We start from the raw sequence: 18,374 nt of genomic DNA, 5'->3' as shown, positions 1-18,374 counted from the left end.
CACCCGCCCCTAGAAATCCATTTTCAGGGTGGGTAAAGCCACCACCCGCCACTGAAAATATTTTTCTATTTTATTACAAAAATTCATTTAAATCTTTAAGTATAGCAAAATAAATTAAAAAATGTGAAACTTCTACACTATTGTTATTGTTATTGTGAACTATAGATACAAAAAATATATATCAAGTATATTTTAATGTATATAAAAGTTAAGATTGTGGAAACCTCCAAATATGACTTGAGTTGTATAAGATATTGTATAGTCATAGCCACGTGTAGGGCACAACCAACTATTAAATGATCTTATAATTTCAAAATATCTTAAATGAATAATATATAAATTATAAAATTTTAGATCTTACCACTACAACTTTGATATGAAGCTACTCCACATCCGAGGTTGTATGGAAAAAATTCAAAACTTCTAGATTTTAAAATTAGAGAACTTATAATAATATTTTGGACTATTAAATAACCTTAAATGAAAATATTATCAACTATAAAGTTTTATGTCTTATCAACCCCTATAATTTTATATAAAATTTGACTTCATCCGAGATCATATAAAAAAATTTATGAATTTTTTTACATGGAACTATTTTTAGCAGATCATGCCATCCCCACCCCTAAAAATATATTTCTAAAAATGCATCTCTTTTGGGCCTTCCCTAGAAAATAGAAATAGAGTGTTCCTGCAAATTATTTTCGTAGTAGTGAGTTTTATCCTGATAACTGCAGATCGATCGACCTTTGCTCAATCAATTACACCGGGCTTCTTATATATATTTGCATCACCAACCTATAATAATGATCTTTATCTCCATTCCTTCATCTAACAACATAGAAGCCTACCCATCGATCTACTTCTTGAGAGTAGCTAGAGGTCTCATGCATGAATGCAGCTTAGAAAGACAAAATGATGAGTACGTTCCAGATAAATGCATGGGACATAAATGCTGCGGCGTCTCCCTGCCCCACAGACAACCGCGTACGTACATGCAGCCGCATGCCTGTAGATAGCTAGCAAGTTGCCGAAGCTTCACTGAAACCCCAGTTAAGGGATGGGAGATCAGAAGAGCAACAACGCAGGCGCAGGCGATCACGACGGAGGCCATGAACGCATTGAATTGCACCACGAAAGAGGTATGACATGCAAGCATGCATGCTGCATGCATGGAGAGCGATCACCTAGCTCTTTACTTTGGAGGGTCCGGCACAGGCCGGGTTCAGGAGATCTCCATTCTATCGGAAAGAGCCACGCCTGATGCCAGTCGTCTCCCAGCAGCACTGAAATATTTACTCCAACTTTCTGCAGTCACAAAAGAGTGTTGTTGTTTTGGGTTGTTCTAAATCGACAGATTTTAAACACTGACGTCCATGCATAGCTTTTCTCATATTTTGCCGATTCAACTTTTCAAAACTACTATACGTTGATGTAGTTCCATATAGTACTACAACTTTCTATGTTTTGCATTTATTTTTTGCTTCTTTGGATTTTTCTTGTGAACAAAACTCCCTCTCATTTTAGATGCATTTTCCGTTAAACTTAAGAACAAGAATTAAGAAGGTATGTGTCACATAATGATGGTACCCTGAATTATTGGCATGTAAAAGTGTGTATTAATTGATGTTCTGAAACTTCTCCTCGTGCAGGATGTACTATACCCTAAATTTATTTTCTACGGATGGGCGATGGTTTTGGTATTTTTTAGTATTTTATCTTAAGCGATCTGCATAACCCCCCCCCCCCCAAAAAAAAACAAAAAGGAGTGACCATGCCATTGTTCAAACGATGCTCTCCTTTGCGAATTGTGCTGCATGTACCGCTAGCTAGCTAGGTTAAATGAGGTGAAATGATGGCCGAGTGCACTTGGGTCCGTGCTACTCCTCATGGCTTGTAGAGCTATAGACGTACGTGTGAACTGTTGGGAACTTGTGCATTCTAATCGAGTGGTGGTTCGTAAGAGAGCACTACAGCTCAAAGGCATTTGGATCGTGCGTGCCTTCACTGTCGGCCGGCCGCCGGGCGTCGCGTGGGACTCGCACTGGCGGCCGGCAGTGACACCACCACTCCAATTCAATTCGCCGGCCGGCCATGCAGCGAAGTAAATAGGGTTCTGCGAGATCGAGCTCTGCATGCATGGCTGGTTGGTTGCTCTCATCAGAGATCCTCAGCTTTTTTTCTTCTTCACGTACGTAATGCATGGCTTCGCGTCTGGTCCTGTCGTCGATCGACCCGTTACTGGCTCGCAATCCCATGCGCGCTTCTAGGCCTTCAAATTTCAGACCACTATGGTTATGGGTTTGTGGAGCTTCAAAGGGTGTTGGTTGATTTGTTAATACATTTGAGAATGCATCAAGTAGTTTATCTCATTGTTCATTTGTTACCCTTGAGGTTCAGACACCCTATGTGGTGCCGTAGTTTCTTTCAAAAATAAAAAAAGATTGTTACCATTGTTAACGAATTTAAGTACTTCCTGTGCAAGGTTACAAACTTGACCCTCACTGTGAAGCTGTTTTTTATTTAATTGGGAGTGTTACTGCTCCTAAGTATCTTAATCAGAGGGTATGAAGGGAAATGTCTCCTAATGGAAGCAAAACTCCTTTGATTGCTATCCTTCTTCCTACCTTCTTTCACAAATATACGGGACTATCGAACAACGGGAGCAGTGAAGAGGGTAATTTCGGATGAAAAATACGTGAGTAATTTGGGACGCTTTTATCATGGCAGATATAGGTAATTTAGATGTGTATTTAGAGGGTTAATTTAGGTTATTTTTACTAATATTAATTGGTGGTGATTTGAATGAAAATATTGAGGTTACTTTATATTATTTTCATAATGGCATAGAAGGGAAATTCAGACAAGATTTAGGGGACTATTTAATAATTATTTTATTACCACTACCGGATTTATCTTCTTTGCCGAGTGCCTGGGGCACTCGGCAAAGGCTTGCCTGCACTCGGTAAAGAACGTTCAGCAAAAAATCTGTCGGCAAAGAGGTCTTTGCTGAGTGTTTTTTGTCGGGCACTCAGCAAAGGCTTTGCCGAGTGTCAAAAAGCACTCCACAAAATGTAAATCGGAAAAAATCAAAAAAAGAAATAGGAAAAAAATTTATTGGGGGACGCATGCACAGCCAGCTACTGACCCATCTAACGGGTTGCACATTTTTTTTAACAATTTTCATCTAACGGGTTGCACATTTTTTCAGCAATTTTCCATAAGTTATCGATGATAGGTTTCAAACTCACGACCTCCTGCACACAAACAACTCCCTCTACCACTGCACCATTGGATCAAGTGTGTCAACATTACGTTTTTATTCTCCACATATTATAATTAACCGAGTATAAATTATTTATTTGAGATAGTAAATAAATTCAAATGAAAAGGTTGTTAACTACAAAGTGGCATAACTTTTCGAGATCTACAACTTTTATTTTGGTACTTTCTTCATCCGAGATCGTTTACAAAATTTGAATTTCAAATTTGAAAACTTCAAACGTATTTTAATATGACACAATGATTTCAAATCAAAAGGTTATCAACTACAAACTTTCAAAACTTTTTGAGATCTACAACTTTAATTTTGGTAGTTTTTTCCATTCGAGGTCATTTGCAAAATTCAAATTTTAAATTTTCTAAATTCAGATATAGTTTTTGTTGACAAGATGACTTCAAATTAAAATATTGCCAACTGTAAAATCTTATAACTTCTCAAGATCTACAAGATTTATTTTGGTTGTTTTTTCATTTCTTCATCTGACATGATAATTCTAATATTGTTCCCAAAATCTTATATATCTCTCTTATAATTTCATAAACTACAAGAGAGAGATATATGTTTTGTGAACAAATTTATATTTATTTTATCAAATGAAGAAATAATTAAAACAAAAATTGTGCATCTTGATGAGTTATACAACTTTGTATTTGAAAATATTTTTATTTGAATTAATTTATTACTTCAAAATATGATTTAAAAATTATCTTTACCTAGTGTTCTAAAAAAACACTCGGCAAATGGACTCTTTGCCGAGTGTCGAAAAAAGATACTCGGCAAAGAGCTTCTTTGCCGAGTGTCTAAAAAAGGCACTCGGCAAAGAGTCTCTTTGCCGAGTGTCGAAAAGCCGAGTGCCCGAAAAAACACTCGGCAAAACACTTGACGCTCAGCAAAGATCTTTTTTCCGGCAGTGTACAACCATAGAGGTGTGCAATCTAGATATAGATCTAATGGGTTACTTTAGACCATTTTTCATAGAGGCAAAGGTGGGTCAAATTTTGTTAGAAAATAATATAGATCCAATGGTTGTTGTTATCATTAATGATTAGAGTACTGAATTGATTGATAGACCGGTGTTTCCGATTCTTGAAAAAAAATTATTTGATTTATCTCTTCTTCTAGCTCAACTAGTGAGGATTAACACGGATGCTCTAAAAAGGAGTCTCTATTAAATTAGTAACAGTAAAATAGTGCATAAAGCCTCTTGGATCCGCATTATTACTGGGACTACTGAACTAGAGGTCGGCGGTTCTATTCTCCTCCTCGCGCTCCCCAGACAAACTGGAGCCCGGCCGACGGTGCCAGGGGAGAACATCACCGCACCTCCTATGCAGTCCAGCTGCCTTAGTGGTATTTAAAGTGTATCCGAGCATCTCCAACTATGAGTTCTATATTTGGATCCTATAATTTATATTAGAGATATATTTGATGTGTTTAGAGCGAAAAAAAGCTTATACTCCAACAGCGGGATCTCAAATCATGTCATTTACAACTAATTGGGGAAAGATTGGAGCGAAGGCATTAAGGAAAGAAGTCTTTGTCAGTTAGATTTCGTAGCAAAAGGGAGATAGGACCCAACCAATTGAGTCCTATATCTAGGACCCAGGAGACTGAGTCCTAAATTGATTTTCCAGTTTTTCGTAAAATAGAACTAATGTTGGAGGCTATTTTTTTCTCTTAAACCCTATATTTCAAGATAGGATCCAATTTAGGACTCCTATTGGAGATGGTCTCAGACAGAGAAAGACCGGTTGTGTCTCATATCCATCTCCCAATTTCTCTAACAGTAACTTTTTTTCTGAACAAGCTAAGCATAAAAGCGAAGTCTAAAAAGATCCGTCTGATAGTAGTGAGGGATCAAAAGTTGTGCATTTTAGAATTGTTTTCCTTCTTTAGAGAATTGTAAAAAAAAAGAAACTTGAGCGGAGCACATTTAAGTAAAGTGCGTTGTTTCTGGTTAGCGAGCTGAATGTTTATGGAGGCTGTTGGCCCAAAATCACACAGAAAGCCTTTCTCCACGTTTGTGCAGGCCATAGGCCCAACATTACACAAGAAGCCCAAAATCCAACACGGGCCATTAGCCTACAGAAAAGAGAAATGGCCCCAATCAGCAAGTTTTTTTTATCAATGTCTGTTTCCTTTTCCCCTTCTTTTCTCACTTCTTTTTATTTTTTCATAACTTACCACTATCTTTAATTTTAGTGTTTCGCAATTAATTTCTTTGTTTTTGGTTACTCGAGTTTGCATAATTGTGAACTTCAAGAAAACCTCAGATAATTCGTAGGTGCTGAACATGTCAGAGCATGTATTTTGCAAAAAAAAAAAGTAATGGGGAAGCTATGATGATGTGGTCGATTACATTATATAATTTTTTATACCTGAATGTTTAACAACATATACTACATCTGTAGAATTTGTACGCGGACAAGTTCGGCAGAATCACCAACATATGTACTGACGCTGCATACATGAATTTCTGCGTATGCATTTTACTTTCTGTTTGCCATAGGGAAGAACGACAGGCAGGTTATGGAACGTGCAAATATAGGTACGGACGGCTTACAACACGAAGCACTTCTCTGAAAATGGTTGCCTCTGGTGTTGTCTGTGTGCTGATTGTCGGTGGCCAAGTGAGGATCGCTTCATCTCTCTAGTGGAGATACATGTGGGAAACTGTTACTTTTCTTACTCTTCTAGGACCTGTCGTTATGAGATGTATCTTCCCTTGCAACAAAACAGAGTGCACGGATCGTGCCACGGACAGCAAAAAGGCCACGGAGCACGAGCAAACCGAGAAGGAAGGGAGAGAGCTGGAATCATTGTCACCAACGTACTTATGAATTACGATCCATGCTCATGTGCCGTCATGGCGTCCACGAGCAACGAAAACGAAGGGCCCAGTTTCCAATTATGTCACTGCATATGTAATCTATTCTATCCATGGCGGTCGGCCGCCGTCAGATCGACCAGCTGCTCCGGCCTTGGGCCCCACGCGATCAAGCTAACCGCGCCGCCATCGGACGCCCGCCGCCGCGCAGCCCGTGACACCGCCCGGCCGCCCTGGCTAATAACTTGTCGTCGACGACGACCTCCTCCCGACCACACGCTGCGAGCTCGAGCGAGCGTTCCACTCACCTTCGCCCACCTGTAAAGCTTCATGCCCACCCTCCTCCTGGCCCGCTGCTCAGCCGCCTTATCCTGAATTCCTGATCGCAGCTATTAAGCACAGCTCGACCTCACGTACAGGAGTATAAAAACACGGCCTAAACAGAGGGTAGCCAAGCGCAACGTCAAAAGATTCACGAGCTCGATCGATCGCAGAGCTCAAACGCTAGCTCCAGCTCCGGCGAAAAACCAAGAAGCCCGGCGGGCGGCATGCCGTGGTTCCCAGCGGTGCCACCGGCGCTGGCGGCGGCCGACGGGGGCCGGATCAAGAAGCGCGCGGGGCTCCCGAAGCTGCTGCACAAGCTCTTCATCAAGGTGCTCCGCCTCCGCCCGGCGTCGGCGGCGGAGGAGTTCTACGACTACCGGATGGCGGGCGCCGGCGACGAGGAGTACTGCTACTACTACAGCTACGGCGGCGCGGGCGCGTCGTGGGCCGGCGTGCTCTCCTCCATCCCGGAGGAGGACGACAGCTCCGAGGAGGGCACGCCCGACGTCTCCCCCGGCCCCGCGGTGCTCCGCAAGGCCAAGTCGGAGCGCTTCGTCGTCGGCCCGCCCGACGCCGCCACCGTTGTGCGCGTCGAGGTCCTCCTCTAGGCTCGGAGCCGGCTCGCTGGCTGGCTCAGCTCTCTTCCGCGTCCTCTTGCCTTCGTGTCGTTCTAAAGGGCGCCCGTATGAGGGGCCCCCGGCCGTTCGATCCTGATCCAACGATGGGTTTTTGAAGGGCCAGCAGCTCCAGCCAACGCCCAGACACACTCGGAACTCCTAGACGTACGGTCCCAACCATCTCAAAGTTGATCGGACGGCTCCAAATCAAAGGCGCGATAGTATCTTGGCGCCTAATGTACAGTGAGAGAGAGATTTTGTGCCATCATAGACACATGGTGTCATTTTTGGGGAGCACAAGTTGCTGCCTTGTTTTGACATCACTAGTGATGTGGGTGCTTATGTTTATCCCACATTAGTGGACGCTGTAACTTAGCTGGGCGGCTCTTGCTCGCATGTTGTTGCACCCTTTTCGGGGGGTTTTCTTGTTTGCGTGTGATTGAGGTCAGAAGCCTATTGATCCAGCTCTGAATTTGCTTTTACTGGCAAAGCAGGCCTTCGCGTGTAAACAAGTTGTTAAGGAAACTTTTTTATCCACTTTTGTGTTCATTTGCTCAACAGTTAAAGTTCAAAGCTATCACAGTGATCTTGCCCAACTGGGTGTAAAGTGCTGGTTAGCGTTGTGCTTTGCGCAATAATTTTTTTTAAAACGACTTTGCGCAATAATTTGGTTTCACGAGACGTATAACCTTTTACTCTGTTAGTATCATTTCTCGGCCGTCCAAATTACATGGATACAGATACATCCACTTGTCATGCCATGAGTGGACGGACTAGCGCGGGAATGGCTCGTGAGCTCAGAAAAGCAGGATGATGAATATCCCTGTCTGTACAAAAAACAACTTTCGTTCAGGCTCAATAGGAAATGCATATCTTATATCAAGAAATAGGTTGCTGCCGAAATCTTTGTATTTAAATGCAATTTTCTCAGCTTCCAACATAAAAAACTAATCAACACTCAAAGTTTAATGTTTTCACTTACCACAGCTGCGGTGTTCCATATTTATCAGTGTTAGGTAGTGAAAATTTTCATACCAAACAGAACCTTGTTGATATGAGAAACGAGTTACTCCTATGGATGTGTACGAACGCATCACGGGGTGTTGATCAGAACGCAGGTCTTCACTAGCGTTTGAGTTCAGTAACAATTGTTGTGCGCAAAATAATATTGATCAGAACTTTTGAAGCAAACATTAATGCCTTATCAACCTTGCTGAAATTTCTAAACCTGTTGCAACCATAAACTGCCACAAAAACCTAACCAATTCAATTTGTTCAAGAATGAAGGAAGCCACGTCTACGGCAACTACGCCAACTAAACTCACCGAAAGCTAAGATTCACACCAAGTCATCTACCACACCAGGATTCAGAGAAGAGAATCCTTATTAGAAAAGTTCAACCCAATCCAACAGTTGAACTGCACCACTGCAAGCGAAGGAATCTGTTATCATGTCAAGCGGATGAGCTGTGAGCCTTGGTGTACTCCTCCATCTCCTTCTTGTATGCCGCCATGGCAGGCGCGGCCTTATCATTCCACATCTGCCGCTCCTCGCCGCTCAGCTCCTTCCACTTCACCGAGATGAGCGCGTTCAGTGTTGAGTTATTGATGCCAGGGCGCTCCTCGAGCAGCTGCTTCCTCGCTTCCTTGCTGAAAATTACAGAATCTCAGGAAATTCAGCACACTGAGAAATGACTTTACACCGCGAAATCATATATTGCAATGCAAAGGGGATTTGTGTTCAACCTGAAAAGAATGAAGGAAGAGGCAGGCTTCCTGGGCCTGTTGGGATCAGCGTTCTCCTGCTTCTTCTTCTGGCGCTTTTCTTTGGTTTTCTGTTCAAGAACAAAGCCGTCATTAGATCAACATATATTTGTTATATAAATCAAACTATTGTCCCAAATACTGTTCTGTAACATGTATGCAGACGCGAATGGAGCTTCAATGTACCTTGATGATGTTGTCTGCCTTCTCCTTTTTCTTAAGCAGCTGGAGAGCCTCTTGCTTCATGATTTTCTTCTGCTCCTCTTCTTCTTTCTCCAGGCTCGCAGCTTCCTGATACAGTTCACAAGCATCGGATTAGATATCTCTTGTTCAACATAAGAAAAAAAATTGAACTACAGGCTGTTCAAATATTTGAAGTACAGGTTCTTTATGCACCTCAATCTTCTTCTGCTTGTACACCTCCATCTGCCTGTGGTACTCCTCCTTCTGCTTCTTCGCGACTTCCTCGTAGGGAGACTTCTGAGCCTCTGTCATGTTCTTCCACTCCTCTCCGGTGATCTTGCCGATCTGTGAGAACACAAGAATTTCACATCAGAACAACCGAACACACACAAAATCCACACAACGTGAAATCTAAGACGAACTAAAACAATCCATCACCTCAGGCACGTTCTTCTTCTCCTCGACCAGCGCGGCGCGCCTCTCCTGCGAGTACACAAAGTAGGCCGACATGGGCTGCTTGGGCTTGGAGGGGTCCTTGTCCTTCTTTCTGTTCTTCCTCTGCCCCTTCTTGCCGTCGCCCTCCTCGGCCTCCTGCCTGAACTTGAGGTACTGCTCCAGCAGCTCCTTGGCGGTCCACTGCATCTGCTGCTCCTCGAGCAGCTTCATGGCCTCGGCCTCGCGCTTCTCCTGGCCGACCACCTGCAGGTAGGCCTCCTTCTCCAGCCGGTACCGCTCCTCGTAGGGCTGCTTCTCCTCGGCGCCCAGCGCCTTCCACTTGGCGCCCAGCGTGTTGGACACCTCCTTGAAGTCGGCCTCCGGGTTCTCCTTCTTGATCTGGAAAAGCCATGGGCAAGGCAATCCGTCAAACACCCAGCGGGCGAGCAGGTAACAGGGGGAGAACCGGGCAGATATGCGGAGGTTAATCTCACCTCGACCCATTGGTCCTTCATCCAAAGAACATAGGCAGGGCAGGGCTTCTTCCTCTCCAGGCCGGCCTTGCCCTTCCCCTTCTTCTTCTTGCCCTTGTCGTCTCCGTCCTGCTCCTTCTCAAGCAGCGACTTGACGAGAGGAAAGCTCTGCAGGAGAAATCAAATCAAACCAGATGAATCAGACGAATATGAATCGAGAGGAACTGCGACGAAATCTGAATCGAAGCAGGGAGATCTGAGAACGCACCACGGTGGGCTTGAACTCCTTGGCGCGCTGCACCTTCCTGAGCTCGGCCTGGAGGCGCTCCTGCTCCTTCTCCTTGGTCTCGATCTCCTCCTCCTTCTTCCGGATGACCTCGTCCCGCTCCCGCACCATCTCCTCCGCCTTCTCCTTCTCCAGCCGCAGCCGCTCCAGCATCCCCTGGAGCTCCGCCACGTCGTCCACGACGGCCGACGCCGCCGCCGCGGCCGCGGCCTTGGCAGCCTTGCCGCTCTTGGACGACGCCCGCTTCGCCTTCTGCGCGGAGGAGGCCGAGAGGTCCCCGGCCTTGGCGGCCTTCCCGGCGGAGATGTTGGCCTCGTTGTCGAGCACGGCCACGAGCGCCTTGCGGCCCCGGCCGCCGCCCCTCTTGCTCCCTCCCGCCGCGACGGTCGCCATGGAGAGGGGATCTGGAGCCGGATGAGAGGGAGACGGCGGCGTCGTCGAGCTGGTGGAGGCGGCTGTGTCGGTGATCCGATTCCATTTGGTTTGACTTTACTTTATAGGAGGAAGACGAGGGGGAGAAGGTAACGGTCAGAAATTTTGAAATTTGAACGGGAGATGACGTCTGCGCGTGGGGCCGCGTGCAACGGCTAACCCAGAGAGTCACTGGCGGGTGGGGCCCAGGAGGCGCAGGGAAGCTGCCAGGAAGGCGCGTCGGCTGTGAATCTGAGATTGCCTTCCATGTTCAGCGTGGGCCCCTGAATTTCTGTTTGAATTTCCGAACGTTGCGGCGGGTGTGGTGTGTGTGTGTGTGAATGGGCTGATTCCATCGCTAAATAGGCCGTGGAAATAAGTCCCTTCGCGCTCGACTGCACTCATGGGCCTCTCCGGCCCCGGCCTGGACAACTAACTGGGCTTTGTCCCAATAATCATTCGGCTCGAAATACGTGCCTTGGGCTGGACTGCACACACGGGCCCTGGCACGTTAGTGCACATGGGCTATGCACACTTGACTTAGCCCACATCCACACACACACCACACAGACACAGAGAGTTAAGGAGCAGCAAGCAGATAGCTACACAATACTGACTGAAACTTGCATTAGAAAGCTTCAACAATCCACAGACAACAAGAAGCTCGAGCCAGCAAAATTACATCATCACACCATGACATACTCGACCAAAAGGCCCCTCTACAGATAGAACGATTCCGGGCAGGGTTAGAAGGTAGAACATAACAATCTACTGTATACATATGATGCTGCGGCGCACAAAAGCAGAGCCTCCGGATTTCAAGCCGCTTTTCGGCCTCTCACTGAAGGACCCTGGGGACTCGCATCCCGAACCCACGCTTCATCTTCTCGACCCTGTTTTACGAAACCATACATTACTCAGACCTCAATGAGTTCATGTCAACGAAATTTAGTTCAAATCAAACAGGTATCAATATCCAAGAATTCATATACTTGCTTATTTGGATCCTACATGATCTAAAAAAGAAGTGTCTTTCTCAAAGAACAATAAATTTGGTAGAATAACAGGCTAACGGCAGATGCAGCTACTCAAGATATTCGGACGTAGCTCATGAGAACGAAAACTCCTGAATAAAAGGACTGGAAGATTTTGAGCTATTGTAAATTACTTACGTTGGTGCAAGTTTGCCAAGGCAATACAGCTCTTCACCAGATACTTCGTCAGATACTTTACCAGAAATCTCAACCCTGTATGATCTGTCAGGAGAATCTGGAAGCCCACGACCCACGAGTAAATCCAAGTCCTTCTGGTGAAGTTCTCGCCCGTTGATGAACACGCCTGTATTTCCTCCAGCACAGTTCTTGGGCATAGGATAGTTAAATTCCGCAATATATGGCTGCAACACAGAGATTCGGTTAAAAGCTTTGGTCAAGGTATGACTAGGGTACAACAACGCACCAAGTCAAGTATAAACTTCCTTACAGGTATCATGCCAAGGCAAGACTGTCCCATAACACCCCAGAATCCGGCGCGGTAGTCATACCTGTAGGATATCGGAATAATTTTAAGTACCATTGTTGCCAAACTTTATATTTTAGAAAAAGAACTACAATGTCAGTAAAGAAACCTAGAAGTCAATTGCATACAAAAGGTGTAATCATACCAGTATTCACCAGGATAGATTGGCCCAGCTATCTTCTCAGCCTTCCTGACAGCACGATCAGAGATAGGATAGCCATTGATGAACACCTTTGCTCTCCCATTGCCCATGCCACCGTTAATTTTAAAGCTCTTCTTTATCAGGCTGGAGAAAAAAGAATCACCCGATTTTGTGGCCCTCGGGTGGTCAGCATATTGTGCCCCGTCGCCTGGATCTTGACTGTATTCGGGATCATCGTACTCATCATCAGTCAAGTCTAGCACGCTTGCTACAGGTACATCTTTCACTGTGCTTGGCTTGAAACTTTCAGTTAAGACGCCCTTTTCATGTTCAGACCGGGTACTTCTGCTTCCTTTGCCTGACCCATCAACTGCTCTGTCTGACGGAGAATATCCAAAATGATCGCGAAGAGGTAAACTGGGAACACGGTTAACCACTTCAGCATCAGGAGGAAGGTCCCTAGAACCAGCAGAGTTCTTGTGTGAATTAGATCTTGCTGGGCTATCATCATCTTCAGAAATGCTGGCAGAAGATGATATGCTTTGCATTTTGTCTGCTTCACTTGAATTTGAGGGTAGATCTTTTTCCTGAGAGCAATGACTGCATACAGAAAAACTATAAGATTGAAGCAATCTCTCATCAGCAGTGTGTCCATTACTTCCTTGGCCATTGTTGGAGCAATTTTTACTTCCAGGCGATAAGTGTGAAACTGGTGTAGGTGCTGAAACATCCAGCCTGCTTCCATCAAGTCTGACCACAATTGCATGCGAGCATGACCCACAACGCAACTTATACTCATCTTTTCCCAGTGCAAGAGACTTCTTGGGAAGCTGCAGCACTTCATAGCAATTGTAGCATATGGTGAAAGGGGCACCATTGACAATCGGTTCACAAGTCTGTGCAGGTTTTTTGCTCAGGGTGGCCCTCATGTGACTGTGTCGCATCAGACCATTCATTCCTCTTGAATTGTAGTTCTGTGCACCAAACATCACTGGACCTTCTACAGGGTACAAGCTGGGATTGTTCATAAGATATGGTGCCTTGCGATGGTTGAAACCCAGTGGAGCCCCATGAACAGGTAGGAATTCACGGTGGTAACAATGTAAGCAAGAGCATGCAGGCTGATGGTAGAAGCCGTCATGGTGATAAGAGATCAGAGGGTCAGGGTCATACTGTCCATGGAAATAATTATCGAAGTTTCTCCATGGATACGGACCAACAGGGTAGCTAGGAGCCCCTATGTGTGTGACAGGTTCCCCATATCCATGAAGATCTTGCTGTACAGACATTGGAGGATAAGCAGGAGGAACACCAGGTGTGTGCCCATTCAAGGATGGTGAACGCTGAGAGCCATTACGTTGTAACTGAGGTGAACCATACCGCAATCGACTCAGACGCTCATTAGGATTGTAAGAGCTTGCAGCATCTACCACTCTATTTGTTGAAGCACTCCCACTTGGCTTGTCAGCAATCTCACAGGATCTCTGTACCTGATCCCTCAGCTCATCAAGAATGCGCAAAAGCTCAGATCGGTCTTTCTCAAGGCCACCGACTCTGCTAGGACCGTCTGAATTCCTACTGTCGCCAAGGTCACCATTCGCATGCCTATATCCGGGCTTCATAGTATACTCAGATGGACCTTCTCTGGGGTAAGCGTTAGGAGGAGGAATGCTGCTAACCACAGACCTTGGAGAGTTTTCTCTTGCCCTTGCTGGCTGTTTCGCTTCTCCTTTCTCTTCATGACGAATGCGCCGGTATTTTGCCTCCCGAACTTCCCTGCTTACATCTCTAAGCGCAGGTTCAAGCTTCAGGGTGCTGCTGGGTGCACAAGTAGCTTGGCTATCATTGAAACTGAATCCAGATTGGCTGTGTGCAGCTGCCATTCTGTTGGGTACAAATCTCTCCTCTGGCCTACCTTCAACTTTATTGGTGTCTGCTTCTCGGACAGCACAACGAGCTTCAGATGTAGCATCTCCGTTCTTATCTGGTAAACTTTCAAGCACTTCAAGATACTTCACATGTTCACCATCAGACTTATCTGAAGAAGTATCAGATGCTGAGTTCTTCTTTGCTGCAAAAAATGGTACAGGGTGGAATGTGATCTTTAATGCCGCTAAATATAAGAAAAAACCAGCTAATCACTATGATAACAGAATATTTACAAAGTTTTTTAAAAAGAAGAAGTAGTTAGTATCCATGGAAATGTGCAAATTACGCCAACTCGTGACTATTTTTTGTCTTACAACACAGCATCTTAAAGGTCAAATTTATGTAACAGCTAACAAGTAAGCATCACTAAACTAATGGCAAATGATACACAGGGTAATTAAAAAGAGAGCGCAGAATTGCAAGTGAACTAGTTTAAATAGTTGGGTCCAATCATTTTCATATTTTAAAATGCATCGAGACTCTTCAAATAAGAATTAGACCTTCCAGCCATTTTCTCTGTTGCAAGAAATATGTAATGCAGGCGTTCAAGAAAGAAATATGCAAGACAACCATACTGAAGACAGAAATTCATCCGGTTGCAGCATTCCCGATTTGGGAACCCCAAAAGCCAAGATGACTTCCCAGAATTGATCTATGTTCTGGGTCAAAAAAAACATACAACCAACATGTTTAAATAAGGTCAGGAAAGATTCCTTTCATTTAACATGCACTGAATATTAAAACAAACTACCCTTCTTGTTCAACGCACCAGAAATTAACCAGCTGCAACTTGAATCAAGGGGAATGTCCCAAAAGATAAACCCATGTAATCCGAGCAGAACAACTCGGAAAAACAAGTGGAGATGGAGAAGAAATTGCCCACGAGTTGCAGGGATTTGGGCACCGAAAGAAACTCTTACAGCAGGCTGTGAAAAATAAGGTTCGTCCCAGAATTACGGGAAAAATGAATCGCCAAAGACAGAAGCTTTTTCTGTGTACATTTCATCATATCAAATCTGCAGGAAGTTGCGAATTACAACAAAGGAAGCCAGACGGAAGAGCATTTGTCACAAATGTGTGAAGCAAAAGAAAAGGCGCCGGAGAGCAGAACTGCCAAGAAGTTAAAGAAAACAAGAAAAAAATGGAATCTTTCGGAACTCAGAAGAGGACGAAATGAGCTGGTCATATCCGCGTCCCAGGAAGCCGTCCAACCCGGGAGCAGCTGCAGCAGCAGTCCCCACGAACCAACTTCAAAAAATCAATCATGAATGGTGTTTTGTCCGAAAATCGGTGAGAGAAGAATCCCCTTGTTGCGAGTTGATTATCCAGCGATTGGTCGGGAAACTTGCTGATTCAAAGGAGACGAAATGCAGAAGGGATGGGAAGCGAACCGAGCGATTGCAGGGGAAGCAAGGGAAAAGGTGGGAGACGGCGGGGAGTACCTTGGAGCGTCGCGCCGCAGCCGCCGCAGACGTAGACGGAGTAATTGGGCAGCTCCGGCAGGAGCTTGTCGCACTTGGGGCAGCGCACCACCCGTATCTGCGGCGGCGGCGGCGGCCGGTGCTCCGCCGCCGGAGCCGTCGAGGCGGCGCTCTCCTCCTCGCCGTCCATGCACAATGCCGCCGGCTCGGCGCCCGGCCCCAACTCGGGCGCTTCCCTCTTCCCGCGAGGTGAGTCGCTCACGGCCGCAACCACCGGCACCTCATTGAAGGGAAGCGGAGCACAACGGCGGGGGAGCGGAGCGCGGAGCAGCTGAGAAGGAGCAGAGGCTGGGCGGGAGCAGAGGAGCAGCAATGCGCAAGAACGCCCGTCGCGGCCGGGGAGCAAAAAGATGCCAGGAACCGAGGTACGGGACGGGCAGGTGCGCGCAGCCGGCACGACGCGACGCAGGGAGAATGCAGGGGAAGGGGGAGGGACCGAGGGAGGGAGGGGAAGAAGAAGAAGAGGCCGAGGCGGAGGAGGGAAGGCTGGCGGCCGTGGCGAGGCACCGCTTTTGCTCCTCTCCCTCGCTCCCTCGCTCTCCCGCGCGGGGGTGGGTCTGCCGGCCGGCTTTAGCAATAGCACAGCTTGGCGGCCAAATGCCCTGCTCAGGCGGTCGGTCAGCCTAGCAAAGCAAAGCAAAGCAAAGCTCTCTCAGTCCCTCCTTTCCTTTGCTTTGCTGCTCATCACAGCCCCGGTCAGTGAGCGCCTCGGGCCTCTCCAACTTTCGCTGCCGCCTTTCGTGCTCCTCTCTCCTCTAGCTGTTGGGTTCTTGCTGGGCGACAGGCGAGGTGACGCAGCAGCCGGTGAGGGAGGCTGGGGCGAAATTAAAGTGCGGGGGGTACGGTGAAATGTTTGTTTTAAGGAGAGTGCAGTGGAGCTCTCTGCTCAACCACACGGTACCTCCTCACCTGTCGCGTTGCTCAGGCGCCGCACCTGCTGGCGTAGATTGTTGACGATACCCACAGCATCTTCCTGGACGGGAAGCAACATCCTCCTGACTCCTGAGCCGTGTGGCCTCTCGGCGTCACCCGGCCTGCGCTGCAAAGTGGGATTTTGGACTCGGCCGTTTTTTTTTTTTTGCAAACAACTGTTCTTTAGTTTTCACTGTTGATGTTTGATTGTGATTCTTCACGTGTACAAAGAAAGGAAATAATTTACGCATATTATTCAGCCAGGTTACAGTGAAAGAAAAAAAAGACGGCGACGGTTACAGAAGGGACTCCACCAAGTTTGGCACCAAATCAGATCAAGGACGGGTTCTGATTAAAAGAAGATGGTCATCATCATTTGTAGTTTGACAAACATTTGCATCCAACCATGGGCTTTAAGCTGGAAGAAGCGCCCCCTGGATCCTCTCTGCTCTCTGCAGGTAAACCTGTATATCCATGTGCTGAGGTTGGTTGCGCCGGTGGTTCGGCCGAATTAATCGCGCATTCATTGACACGCGCTCGAGAAAGTCTTGGCGTTCTTGCAGAAGATGTTTTCTATGAAAAAAAATCGCAACGATAGGTTGTTGTTCCCAGCAGTAAGTAGACTGTACGTGCAACCGCAACGGCCTATTGTCGGCGCAGCCACCGGTCGTAATTACGGGCGCGACGATCCGGCCCCCAGCTTGGATAGCTTTGGCTGGCGTTATGGACAGATGGAGGCGACAGGCCGAGAACTTGCACAAGAATGGCGCCTGAGATCTTGGCGTCACGGCCGCGCATGGGCCCGGAGAATAATCCATCAACGTAGCACTCTCCCTTGTAATCCGACGACCACTCACCAGCTCTCTGCAAAATGCACCCATCATGGTCTCTCAATGCGGCCAGCAGCTTCATTTATATCCATTATCAATTTTCTTTTTCTGTTCTAGGAAAAAATATCATAGACGGGGGCAGTTTTTTTTTAAGAAAAGGGAAACATAGGAGGAAGAGTTTTTTAATTAACACTTAATCTAATCCTTGATTACATCACACAACTTTGGTGTTACCTTTTGGAAACCTTATTTGTAAAACACTTCCACATAATTCCCATTTCATAGTCATGAACATTATAAGATATGAGACCAGTTCACTGTAAAATGTGATGTTCAATACCACATCGGATCAAATTGCACGTTATAAAGGGAAAAGGGTATAGCACTACGCAATTCGGGGAGAGCCAACTAACTATGTGTAGTTTGGTCGAGTATCATTCGACCCCTAAGTACAATCCATCTGCTCATTCTTCAACATTAGTTGGTTCAGATCTCTGCTTAGTTTCATCTTGGTCGTGGATAGATCATCTAGGTTTGGATCCATATATAAGCTGTAAGGAACAATACTTGGTTTGGTTCCTCGTAATCGCTCGTCACGACTAATTAACATTTCAGTCGTCAAACTCATTTTTGCTTACAAATTTTTTTGATACGACATACCGATGGTATGCTTTTGTGAAACAACATCTGAAGATGTAATTCTAATCATATCATTTCCAAATATCAAAAGAAGTAACATGCAACAAAACGGCAAATGATTGACTTGTAAAATTTGTCCTAAAATACTAGTAGCTATCACTTTATTTATGACCGCGACAATTAGAGCAGTAGTAAGACCGAACCGCTAAAAGCATCTCCAACCATGAGTCTTATATTTGGATCCTATAATTTATATTAGGGACATGTTTGATTTGTTTAGAGCATCTCCAACCATGAGTCCTATATTTGGATCCTATAATT

At 45.8% G+C, this 18,374-nt stretch overlaps 3 protein-coding genes across 3 annotated transcripts; 1 reads left to right on the top strand and 2 right to left on the bottom strand.

The window, feature by feature from the left end:
- The first annotated feature begins 6,416 nt into the window (after nt 1-6,416).
- LOC112872939 lies at nt 6,417-7,588 on the top strand. Its single transcript, XM_025935979.1, has one exon. The coding sequence runs from the start codon at nt 6,659-6,661 to the stop codon at nt 7,040-7,042; it is 384 nt and encodes a 127-aa protein (XP_025791764.1). The 5' UTR covers nt 6,417-6,658; the 3' UTR covers nt 7,043-7,588.
- Nucleotides 7,589-8,199: 611 nt separating this feature from the next.
- Nucleotides 8,200-10,641, bottom strand: LOC112900454 (high mobility group B protein 6-like). The gene is made up of 7 exons (XM_025969322.1): nt 10,174-10,641; nt 9,927-10,073; nt 9,436-9,831; nt 9,211-9,342; nt 9,001-9,105; nt 8,797-8,885; nt 8,200-8,700 (listed from the first exon to the last, which is right to left on the bottom strand). The coding sequence occupies exons 1-7, from the start codon at nt 10,582-10,584 to the stop codon at nt 8,505-8,507; spliced, it is 1,476 nt and encodes a 491-aa protein (XP_025825107.1). The 5' UTR covers nt 10,585-10,641; the 3' UTR covers nt 8,200-8,504.
- Nucleotides 10,642-11,204: 563 nt separating this feature from the next.
- LOC112879090 lies at nt 11,205-16,486 on the bottom strand. Its single transcript, XM_025943427.1, has 5 exons — nt 15,634-16,486; nt 12,266-14,333; nt 12,085-12,145; nt 11,775-11,998; nt 11,205-11,495 (listed from the first exon to the last, which is right to left on the bottom strand). Exons 1-5 carry the CDS (start codon nt 15,800-15,802, stop codon nt 11,441-11,443), a joined length of 2,577 nt encoding a protein of 858 aa, XP_025799212.1. The 5' UTR covers nt 15,803-16,486; the 3' UTR covers nt 11,205-11,440.
- Nucleotides 16,487-18,374: the final 1,888 nt, after the last annotated feature.

Source organism: Panicum hallii, chromosome 1 (genome assembly GCF_002211085.1).
Source record: "Panicum hallii strain FIL2 chromosome 1, PHallii_v3.1, whole genome shotgun sequence".
In the NCBI taxonomy this organism is placed as follows: Eukaryota; Viridiplantae; Streptophyta; class Magnoliopsida; order Poales; family Poaceae; genus Panicum; species Panicum hallii.
Note: the sequence above shows the minus strand (reverse complement) of the source record. Positions and strands in the feature narration are given on the sequence as shown.